This window comes from Schistocerca cancellata, chromosome 2, assembly GCF_023864275.1.
Source record: "Schistocerca cancellata isolate TAMUIC-IGC-003103 chromosome 2, iqSchCanc2.1, whole genome shotgun sequence".
Classification (NCBI taxonomy): domain Eukaryota; kingdom Metazoa; phylum Arthropoda; class Insecta; order Orthoptera; family Acrididae; genus Schistocerca; species Schistocerca cancellata.
In genome coordinates, this window is record NC_064627.1 from 127624552 (window position 1) to 127636936 (window position 12385).

Sequence of the window (12385 nt, forward strand, 5' to 3'; positions counted from 1 at the left end):
ACGTCAAATACCCTATTGAGAAGCAGTATGACGTTGTGTAGAAGATTTATAGCGCAACAAGAGAGACGGTCGGCGCTTGGACAAGATACAGCAGAGATCTCCGTGTGAGTTATGATCTTAATGTTTTACATTTTGGAATTCATTGTGTTAGTTAATATGAGAGACTCGTAATTTTCACGGTGCTTATTTGCAATAGACTCACCATGATGGCATTCTTTTCTCCGTGATTAATGGTAGATTACCTCAAATATCTGAGAAACAATACATTATTGGTTTACAGCACGACAGTGCTAACGGTTGTGGTGGAACCAGTACGAGACTGGCGTTCTTCAAAGGTGGAATAAGCTCACCTTAGCTCTCTCAATGAAATGGATTTGCCTAGTACGTCCATAAGTCACCGACATCATTGTTCACGAGCAGTTTGTCTTCTTGTTATTAGCAATGTTATGGGCTAAGAGTGAGAAGGATTGTACCACATCCTTGCCGAACTTCTGAACTCTTTTCAAAGTCTGATCTTTTCCTTGTGTGCCCACCAATAATCACCATCTCGATTTTGAATATGTTTCGTATTAGTTGTTGGTATTTGTAACCCGTTCCTACTTTTTTCACACACAGACACAGCTAAGTCATAACACCCCTTGTATCTCAGCAACCGTAATAGATACAAAGATGCCGTTTGGACAGTGAATTTCAGGGACAAGGGCTACTTGAATATATCACATTTCGTGTTTGTGCTATTTTTTTAGTACAGAGATATTAGGCCATCTTTGGTTTTTTAAACGGAACCCTATGTTAAATTTTAGCGTAACATGATGGGCTTAAAAAGACGGTTTCAAATATGTGTATATCATAATACTTAGACGAATAGTTTTTGTGACACACATATGTTCCCATATCGTATTTGTTCTTCGAAGCGGCGTTGTCCAATGCGACCTTTCCTGTTGACCACTGAGGAACTTAACAGGGAAGGTTTTTCTATTTCTCGATAACGCCGCAAGGTGACGCACGAGGTATAGGGTAGGAGAAGAGTATAAATGTGCTGCTGCGGTAACGAGAAATCGCATTACCGTCGCAGTTTCTTGGAGCAGACATGTACACCAACGAAGAAAAGTTAAATATTATTCTAGCGTGTGGTAAATGGAATGGAAATGAGCGTTTGGCGTCATTGGCCGGGAGGCCCCTCGCGGGGCAGGTCCGGCCGCCTTGGCGCAGGTCTTATTACATTCGGCGCCACATTGGGCGACCTGCACGCCGGATGGGGATGAAATGATGATGAACACAACACAACACCCAGTCCCTGAGCGGAGAAAATCTCCGACCCAGCCGGGAATCGAACCCGGGCCCGGAGGACGGCAATCCGTCACGCTGACCACTCAGCTACTGGGGCGGACAGCGTGTGGTGAAAGCACAAGAAATTCTGTTAGAGCAATAAAGCGATATGGAGAGCTGTATCCTGATCGTGAGCGTCCTACGCGCCATTTTCTTGCACGTATTTGGAAGAAACTACTTGAATCTGGATCATGGAACGCCATACAGAGGACAAGGCGGAAAACAGCAACTGGCGAGGTACATGAAGAAGACGTTCTAGTGTTGGCGCATAACGACCCTACTGTTTCGTCGCGACGTATCGCCTCGGAATGTGATATAAGTCAGAGAAGTGTTCTACGCATATTGCACCAGCATAGATTTCACCCGTTTCACCTCTCATTACATCAAGCACTCTCCGGTGTGGATTTCGGACTGCGCCAGCAATTTTGCCGGTTTGCTCTGCTGCGCCTACAAGATGATCCAACGTCTTTTCAACGGGTGCTTTTTACTGATGAAGCGACTTTCACCAACCACGGTAATGTGAATTTGCATAATATGCATTACTGGTCAGTAGAGAACCCTCATTGGCTTCGACAGGTACAGCATCAGCAACCGTGGAGTGTTCACGTGTGGTGCGGCATCGTCGGAAATGTCGCTGTGGAGCTGTACGTCATTCCAGGTATACTAAATGGCAATAACTATGCACAGTTCCTGCGAAACGTTCTGCCCATTTTGCTGGAAGAGGAACACTTAACTACGCGTCACTGCATGTGGTTCCAACATGACGGCTGTCCTGCTCTGTCTTCCCGTGTGGCTACAGAGCTGTTAAATGAAAAGTTCCCGGACTGTTGGACAGGACGACGTGCTAAAGTGAAGTGGCCGGCCCGGTATCCTGATTTTACCCCTCTTGACTTTTTTTCTGTGGGGAGCAATCAAACATAAAGTGTATTCTCAAACACCAACTACGCCAGACGATATGAAGCGACCTATCACAGATGCGTGAGCTGATATTTCACGTGACACCCTCGCAGCCATTCAGATATCATTCGAACGGCGACTACAAATGTGAAGTGCAGCAGAGTGGAAGCATTTTGAGTACATGCTTCAGTAAAGATTTGCATCATGTGCAGTATGTATTTTGCATCTTTGTGTCTATTGTATTCGTATTGTGATCAATAGTAAATATTTTAAAATAAAAAATATATACGTACGAAATAATTGTGATCAGTTAGGGCCTCCTCATTTACATTTGTATTTCTGTTACTTAAAACGTATTAACATCTTGTAATATTTTAATACTGTATGTTATCTGCTATTTTGGTATCACAATTGTCAAATATCTGAATAATATTTGCGCGACATCATCAGTTAATTTTTGCGCAAAATATCGCAGTATGTATTACTATTGTCGGGTAAATGGGCGCGTTTGTATAAGGACGGACTCGCAACGTTCACCATGTACTGTACACGACAGGAAAGGTCGCATTGGACAACGCCGCTTCGAAGGACGAACACGATACGAGAACATATCTGTGTCTCAAAAACTATTGGCCTAAATATTATGATATACGCATATTTGAAACCGTCTTTTTAAGCCCATCATGTTACGCTAAAATTTAACATAGGGTTCCATTTAAAAAAAAGCAAAGATGATCTCATATCTCTGTAATAAAAAATTCGCTGTTCAAACGGTATCTTTGTATTTATTACGGTTGGGGAGATACAAGGGGTGTTATGACTTAGCTGCCTCGCCCATGCCAATACTCTTTCTCTGAGAGCTCAGTTTTCCCATACCTGAATTGATGTTATGAGAGTGCAGCTTCAACTTTTTTGTTGCCGACTGTTGAGAACAACACTGGTGTCTTCTGGAATGTCCACGGATGTTTTATCATTCTTCATAATGGTTCAAATGGCTCTGAGCACTAATGTCCACGCATGTTTTATCATTCTTCATAATGGTTCAAATGGCTCTGAGCACTATAAGGACGGACTCGCAACGTTCACCATGTACTGTACACGACAGGAAAGGTCGCATTGGACAACGCCGCTTCGAAGGACGAACACGATATGAGAACATATCTGTGTCTCAAAAACTATTGGCCTAAATATTATGATACACACATATTTGAAACCGTCTTTTTAAGCCCATCGTGTTACGCTAAAATTTAACATAGGGTTCCATTTAAAAAAAGCAAAGATGGTCTCATATCTCTGTAATAAAAAAATTCACTGTTCGAACGGTATCTTTGTATTTATTACGGTTGGGGAGATACAAGGGGTCTTATGACTTAGCTGCCTCGCCCATGCCAATACTCTTTCTCTGAGGGCTCAGTTTTCCCATACCTGAATTGATGTTATGAGAGTGCAGCTTCAACTTTTTTGTTGCAGACTGTTGAGAACAACACTGGTGTCTTCTGGAATGTCCACGGATGTTTTATCACTCTTCTATCTCCAGTATTTGGTTGAGTGTTACAAAAAGATTGATACTGGTAACTTGGAGGAGGCAGGTCGCAGTATGGTGTAGGGAGCGACGTTTACCTGCGGGGTTAGCAGCCTGACCCTGCTGGAGGTGTGCAGCGGCCGGCCGTCCTTGAGCCAGGAGACGGCCAGCTGGGGGTGGCCCTCGGTGGAGCAGTTGAGCTGCGCGGTCCGCCCCACGTCCGCCGTCTGCTGCTGCGGCGCCACGTAGGCCGACAGCGGCGCTGCAACACGCCGCGGGGTCGCCCAGGTTACGGAAGCGCTTCCCATTATTTCACTAAGTCACTGTACGCCATTCATGTTAGCACAAATCACGTATATGTTGAAAGGTCTTTGTTGGATTCCTTTCATGTTAATTTCTTAAAACTGTTGTCACTTACGGCATACATTCCACTTCTAAATTTACTGTGGTGTTTCTGACTCTAACTGGGAGGCGACTGAGCAGTCGAACGCGCTACTTTTACACATAATCAAGAACGATCTGTCACACCACTACACTTTAAAACACAGTTTATATCTAATTCATGTCACACAGTCTCATACGGAACCTACATCTGCTTTCTTTTATATACTGTATATGATAAGATACTGTCATCCCACTTCCCTTCTGTGTGAAAGAATGAATGAGCAAATGTATTTCTAGTTGCTTCCTTGATGGTAGCAGACAAGCCTGTCTGCTAGAGAACAGTAGGACCGACGTCGGAACAGGTATCTATGCTTTCTAAAAGCAAAGAGGTTTCTGTTCTTAGTATGGTCCTGTCCGTCCCTTGTCATGTTGGTGTAGGAAGCTGCCTCTCTGGTCACTTCCGTTTGTATCTGTGAAGCACGCTCGGTAGGGGCCCAGGTCATCTGTCCGTGGCGAGCGTCTGAAGTGGTAAAATCTCCGGCTAAGTGCGTCGCTGCGAAGTCCGTAGGACAATGGATTTCTTAAGTTCAGCCTAACTAAAAATTTAATCACCTTTATTTCAGATTTAGATCTAAAATATCTAATGTTATATTAAATTGCAACGCAGTGTAATTCGAGTGTGGAGTTCAGAATATCTTCCAGTAGTTGTTTTGTCACTACTTTGTGAGTAAAGTGGAACCACGTGTTGAGGGTCCGTAACTCTAACTAAGATCATCAATCTTAAATGCGAATGTGCGTGAGATTATAACGTCTCGTCTTGGCAATATTTTTCAATATAGCAACTTTTCTTTATGTTCAACCCACGTGGGGTGTACTTTGTGAGACCAGTACCACGTGCTTATACAATTGTTTGACCCATCAGGTTAATAGTAAGACGATAATAACCAGTTCGAGGTTTTTCTTTTGTAAATTGCGTTTCGATGTAATTTATTTTAATTATCAAAATTATTGTGGAGTTACTCTCTTTGTGTAAACCAAGTCGACCACGTGAAGCATGTGGTGTAATCATCAAAGTAGCCCTTAGCTATACTTATCGGGAAGATTTCACAGAGAGTTAGTATGAATTTAGTATACCAGTGTGTGGTAATTTCATGACGGACAGGGTTGCGCTACGAACGTAACTTCTTTGGGTGAAAATTGAATCGGTTGGTTGTGGCTAATTTCCTCTTGCATAAGTTTCAACGTTCTTCGTGTGTGATTTTATGAATGCAGTGTTGTATGCAGTCTCCCAATCTTGGCTCCATATTTGATGTGTTCCGTAAGATTACAAATGTTTTCACAATCCTAAATAAGGCACCAGTTTAGTTATGAATCAAGTTTAATATGCTGAAATTTTAATGGAAAAATGATCAATGTTAAAATAAATGTCCACATATGAAGTGATTTGTTTCTTTTTATTTAAATTCTCTTTTTATATATACATCACCGGTTGTCGGAAGATGACTGTTAAAAGATTATAATTAATGTTAGTTTGGTTGGGAATTTGGTAAAATAGACTGGATACCTGGTGAAACAGTTGCTTAGTAATGCAAGGTTAACTTCCTCAGACAGCTCACGGCTTTTAACCCGCTTTTATTGTCTTGAATATCAGCACCGCTTTAAGAACAAATTAATGCATCAACATTACAACGTATCCTGCAGACTTACTCTTTTCACATCGTTTCTATAAAGGACTCGTTCAGATCATCTATCGAACTCGTAACTAACTCATTTCGTTTATGTGGAAGTAGACCTTCATCAAACACAAAGATCTTGACTACACCCCAAACGTGTTTTGACATAGTCGTTTAATCTACAACAGTTCATCTTTATTTAATCATCTGAAAGATTGTTTCGAAAATAAATTGTTAGAAAAAGCAATAGCTTACTTTAGTTTGTGACTGAATGTCGATCTTCCATCAAGACGTAAGTACACGGCATAAAGATACATTAAAAAAATATAGCTATGTCCTTGTGGCAAGACACAGAATAAAAGTGTGGTCAAGAAGCGCCGCATGTGTCTAGGTTGGCTGCCGGCAGACACATTCGGCACTTCTTGATGAGCTACACTTGTGTGACTGTCTTGCCATGAGGAGACCTTTTTGTAAAGTTCTACTCTCTTTTTATTATGAGTCCGTTACGGTGACACGAAAACAAACGGGTGGTTTATCGCAGAGCATGATCATAAGCCGTACACTATGGATCTGAAAATCGCACCCTTAATCCTGTCGAAACTAGTAATCCAGAGTACCTACACACGATCAAGGCCATAAAAAACTTCATGTTGCGGCTTAAAGCCAAGCGCTGGCGCGCCAGTCAGGAACGATAGAGTAGAGATGGCAGGGGGAAGATGACAGACAATCGGACGCTGACTGGGCCTCCCTTCAGGACGACAACGCGACAGCAGTGGCCCCTATGTGAAGACGACATAAGTACCGCCCGACTCGGGTCGCCCAGTTGAATAGCCGCTTCAAGACTAGCGACTTGGATAGAAGCGTCAACGCTCGCTACTTCACTTGTGCACTTTATGTAACGCAGACTTGTGAATTGTTACTCTGAAGAGATTCCTTATCTTGTATGACGCCCTTTGCTTGCGACAGTTCTGTGCAACTGTTAAAGTTAAATACTGTCTGTGGTGTCACCGCCAGACACCACACTTGCTAGGTGGTAGCTTTAAATCGGCCGCGGTCCATTAGTACATGTCGGACCCGCGTGTCGCCACTGTCAGTAATCGCAGACCTAGCGCCATCACATGGCAGGTCTAGAGAGACGGACTAGCACTCGCCCCAGTTGTACGACGACTTTGCTAGCGACTACACTGACAAAGCCATTCTCTCATTTGCCGAGAGACAGAATAGCCTTCAGCTAAGTCCATGGCTACGACCAAGCAAGGCGCCATAAACCATTTCTGGAGAGAGTCTCATTTGTATAGTCAAGAGCGATGTACCACAATGATGGAATTAAAGTTAAGTATTAAAGAAGCTACGTACTTTTCTTTAGTGCATTCATAACGTATACTGTTCCAGACTTCACGCCCGTCTGCGTTAGATAGCGTGCATTTCAGCCTCCTCTATCTACAAGGTGTTGGCACATTCGCCAACACATCACTGTCTTTTACTTTTTTGTAATAAAACTCATTAATACGATTTGTTTGATGTTATTGTATAGCGAACCAAGTTGGAAGAATTCCTAGACACCCCATATTGGACGGCGAGCATGGTTGAATTCATTGCTTGCTCCTCAGCTCAGCCGACAATGTCAGTTATTTAAAATGGGATATGTTAGTGAAACTTGCTGACCTTGTCTATAACTGTAAGAGCTGTCTGTAACTCAATAAAGTTTCCTATTGTTAAAATAGTTTTGTCCAAAACGTTAACTGTTACATATGTAATGTTTGGATCAGTATCACCCAAAATAAATACGGGGGCTGTCCATAAAGTAAGTTCCGATTTATTGCGAAATGGAAACCACTCTGATAATCAGAAATACACTCCTGGAAATGGAAAAAAGAACACATTGACACCGGTGTGTCACACCCGCCATACTTGCTCCGGACACTGCGAGAGGGCTGTACAAGCAATGATCACACGCACGGCACAGCGGACACACCAGGAACCGCGGTGTTGGCCGTCGAATGGCGCTAGCTGCGCAGCATTTGTGCACCGCCGCCGTCAGTGTCAGTGGCATACGGAGCTCCATCGCAGTCTTTAACACTGGTAGCATGCCGCGACAGCGTGGACGTGAACCGTATGTGCAGTTGACGGACTTTGAGCGAGGGCGTATAGTGGGCGTGCGGGAGGCCGGGTGGACGTACCGCCGAATTGCTCAACACGTGCGGCGTGAGGTCTCCACAGTACATCGATGTTGTCGCCAGTGGTCGGCGGAAGGTGTACGTGCCCGTCGACCTGGGACCGGACCGCAGCGATGCACGGATGCACGCCAAGACCGTAGGATCCTACGCAGTGCCGTAGGGGACCGCACCGCCACTTCCCAGCAAATTAGGGACACTGTTGCTCCTGGGGTATCGGCGAGGACCATTCGCAACCGTCTCCATGAAGCTGGGCTACGGTCCCGCACACCGTTAGGCCGTCTTCCGCTCACGCCCCAACATCGTGCAGCCCGCCTTCAGTGGTGTCGCGACAGGCGTGAATGGAGGGACGAATGGAGACGTGTCGTCTTCAGCGATGAGAGTCGCTTCTGCCTTGGTGCCAATGATGGTCGTATGCGTGTTTGGCGCCGTGCAGGTGAGCGCCACAATCAGGACTGCATACGACCGAGGCACACAGGGCCAACACCCGGCATCATGGTGTGGGGAGCGATCTCCTACACTGGCCGTACACCACTGGTGATCGTCGAGGGGACACTGAATAGTGCACGGTACATCCAAACCGTCATCGAACCCATCGTTCTACCATTCCTAGACCGGCAAGGGAACTTGCTGTTCCAACAGGACAATGCACGTCCGCATGTATCCCGTGCCACCCAACGTGCTCTAGAAGGTGTAAGTCAACTACCCTGGCCAGCAAGATCTCCGGATGTGTCCCCCATTGAGCATGTATGGGACTGGATGAAGCGTCGTCTCACGCGGTCTGCACGTCCAGCACGAACGCTGGTCCAACTGAGGCGCCAAGTGGAAATAGCATGGCAAGCCGTTCCACAGGACTACATCCAGCATCTCTACGATCGTCTCCATGGGATAATAGCCGCCTGCATTGCTGCTAAAGGCGGATATACACTGTACTAGTGCCGACATTGTGCATGCTCTGTTGCCTGTGTCTATGTGCCTGTGGTTCTGTCAGTGTGATCATGTGATGTATCTGACCCCAGGAATGTGTCAATAAAGTTTCCCCTTTCTGGGACAATGAATTCACGGTGTTCTTATTTCAATTTCCAGGAGTGTATTTTATCTGCAACAGTTAGGTAGGGCTTCCAGCCACTGCTCTACATAGTCACCACTCCGACTTAGACATTTGTCGTAGCGTTGTAACAACTTTCCAATACCCGATTCATAGAAGGCAGCCGCCTGTGCTTCTCGCCAATTCTCTACGCTCATCTATAGCTCGTTGTCTGTGCGAAAATGTTGTCTTCATAGATATTAGTTAATGTGAGCAGAGACGAAACACAGAGGGAGCCAATTACGGGCAGTAGTACGGTCGATCAAACACTTCCCATCGAAAACGCAGCAGGATCATTTTCATGGCCTCTGCAGATTGCAACCGAGAATTGTCGCGCAGTGGGAACCGTATGACAGTTCTGTAATGTGGGCTGCATAACATCAGGCGAAATCTCTCACCAGGACCTCATACTTGGCGGGAGACACTATTTTCTACGCATCTGTATGTGCTCACCATGCGTTCAGAACTGAAAAGAGCGAAGTGATGGAACCGACAGACATACAGAGACACTGTTGAACACATCTGTGCAATGCTTCATCGGATTTTCACAGTCGTTCCCATATCGCGAGCGATCGGAACTTACTTTCTGGGCAACCCTCGTGTTACTACCTGTTTATCTGACATTAGAGTCTTTTGTAGAATTCGCTGCGTTGCTACGTGTCGATGATTCCGTGCCCGCAGCAATCGTAATGGACAGTCATTTGGTTAACGTGGGAAAATGTAGGGAACAATGTGCTCTAAATAGTGCATGGTCGGAAACACTTGTGTCTGTACCAGCGTTGTACGGTGTCATCACATCTTTCATAGATCACCACATCTCCTTGTTTCCAGAACGGGCAGCCCTCCGTCTTCCATATTCTGAACTACCAGATTCGCCGTTCCCGAGATGATCATTCCAGGCCACAACAATCTGCCCTTTGTCAAAGTCGCTTATGTCAGTGGATTTTCCCCATTTGTGGCCCGCCCGCAACGCCATCAGGGGTGTTAAATGAGGCGTTGGCTGAGGCCATAATGTTATGGTATTTCATCGTAATTCCTAAACACTGTGGTATACAGACAGTGTCATTAAGGTAAGGGAAACTGTAAATGCATCTTACCGTGAATACTTAGTGACTGAATGTGAAAATCAAATGAGCAATGTACCCACAAGCGAGGATTCTAACGATTACTTAAGTCAACGTTCAGTCTGCAATAGACACAGTACTCATTCAAGAAGTCATGCTATAGAATGAGGGTGTAGTCCTTTTCTGCAAAGCAACCGTCTTTCTGCAGCCAGCGTAAGCAAGATAACTCCACTCGAAACACTGACACAGAAAGTTTATTTGCTATAATTTTTTACGCATTAGAATTTTCCACTTTTGAAAATTACTGAGTATAGGGGCAACAGTGAATAAACTTTGGGAGTGTCCTCTTTCGAGGATACCTCGGGCTATTGTTTCTTGCTGATGGATGTCGATCGTACAAGAATTCTTTGAAAAAGTTGTGGGAGAAAGAAATAGGCCAGAATATATTGCGGCTGACTATATCACTAGATATATGTAGTAAAATACAGGTGTTATGAGGTCTGATAAGAAACAAGTTTGAGAAGAAAGGCGACATAGTGACAAATTTGCTGCAGTTCTTAGTATTTTGGAAAAATTGGTAGGAATTACTCATAGATTATGTATCTCTGCAGTATACGACATTATCGCTTGACATTTGGCAGAGTTTCAAGGGTGACATCACTTCAGAAAGTACATTCGAAGTAAAAGAGCAAAGTTATCTGGGAAAAATTGGTAGGAATTACTCATAGATTATGTATCTCTGCAGTATACGACATAATCGCTTGACATTTGGCAGAGTTTCAAGGGTGACATCACTTCAGAAAGTATATTCGAAGTAAAAGAGCAAAGTATTTGCCAGAAATGTGGACCACTTGTATGGCAGTTCTCGTTATTGTCTGAAGACTTCAACGCGCGTAGTTGATAGCAGGGTGATTAATCTTGCCTGCGTTTTATGTTTTTCAATTTCGATCACTTCCTGGGCTGCTTGCGAACGGACGACTTTCACTATTCTCTCATGTGTTTGTTCCACAGCTCCCTGAGTTGCCAGAAAAATATCAAGGTGTGAGTAATGCACTTGAACCCACCAGCGAACTAAGAAGTCAGAATGTATGTAACTCATGATAACGTTTTTACTTTTTACGAACTGAGGCAGCTGCTGCTAAAAAGAAAAGTGGCATTAAATTGGCTCTTATAGATTAAATTCTTGCTGTGTAATGTTCTGTAGCGTGCATATTGAAGGTGTCATTTCTTGTTCCATTTAATTTCTCTCTCTATCTCCCTCTCTCTTTCTCTCTAATCTGTTTTGTCATAGTAATCTCAACAAAAGTTCGATACGGAAAGTTACCTTTAAGGGATATATAAATTTTATCGCATATTTTGACTCGTTTTTTTAGATTAACCAGTTCCTTGGGTGTTGCTTAAAGGGAGCTCTCAATTACTATACCGTAACATATACTAGAGTTAAAACAAGGTTAGTGACGCTAATTTAAAATCAATTGTTAACCGTTGAGATAAACGCAGTACTAGTCAGAATGCACCTTCACTGTGAATGTAACCTGTTCCTTTCAGATGCACCTATCTATGGGTTTTGTGAAACCTGCACTGACTTAAAAAAGCACGTCTGAGATTTTCGTACTCTCTTGCCTGCTACCCGGAAACTTTTAGTCCTACAGGAAAAAATGGACAGGACATTTTTGTAGGAAATTTAATCTAGTTAAATTTCGAACTGGGATACTGTCTCCGTGTGAGCAATGATTTTGGAGTAATTCAAGACAAACATGTCTGAAGGCCAATATCGTAAGTTTTTCTTGAATAATTCGAAAACTACAGCCTTTACCGAAAACGTACCCCAGTACAAAATTTAACTACATTAAATATCCCACAAAAAGGCACTAATTTTGTAGGTTTTTCTTGAATAATTCGAAAACTACGGCCTTTACCGAAAACGTATCCCAGTACAAAATTTAACTACATTAAATATCCTACAAATAGGCACCGTTCATTTGTGCTATAGGAGTACTAGTTTGTGCGCAACGTGCGAGAGAAAATGAAACTGGCACGTGGTGTCTGAAGACGTCGCAGGTTGCATAAAACCCGTAGGTACGGGTAGCTGAATATCGAGATACTCCAGGTCGTTATGTAAGTCTCGAATATTTTTGGCTTACGATAAGGGACTGTTTTAAGCACCTGGCGATGACCTAAGTACCAAAATTTCAATCATGTATTGAAAAATAAAACACTGCTTTCAACAGTGGAAAGATAACTTTCATTAAAAC

At 43.7% G+C, this 12385-nt stretch overlaps 1 protein-coding gene across 1 annotated transcript in view; it reads right to left on the reverse strand.

Moving 5' to 3' along the window:
* The window catches only part of LOC126151719 (Down syndrome cell adhesion molecule-like protein Dscam2), a 179371-nt gene that overhangs the window by 72891 nt on the left and 94095 nt on the right, over positions 1–12385 (reverse strand). Inside the window, exon 8 of the mRNA XM_049915963.1 lies at positions 3847–4010. Within this exon, the coding sequence (XP_049771920.1) occupies positions 3847–4010 (164 nt within the window). The remainder of the gene's footprint in view (positions 1–3846; positions 4011–12385) is intronic.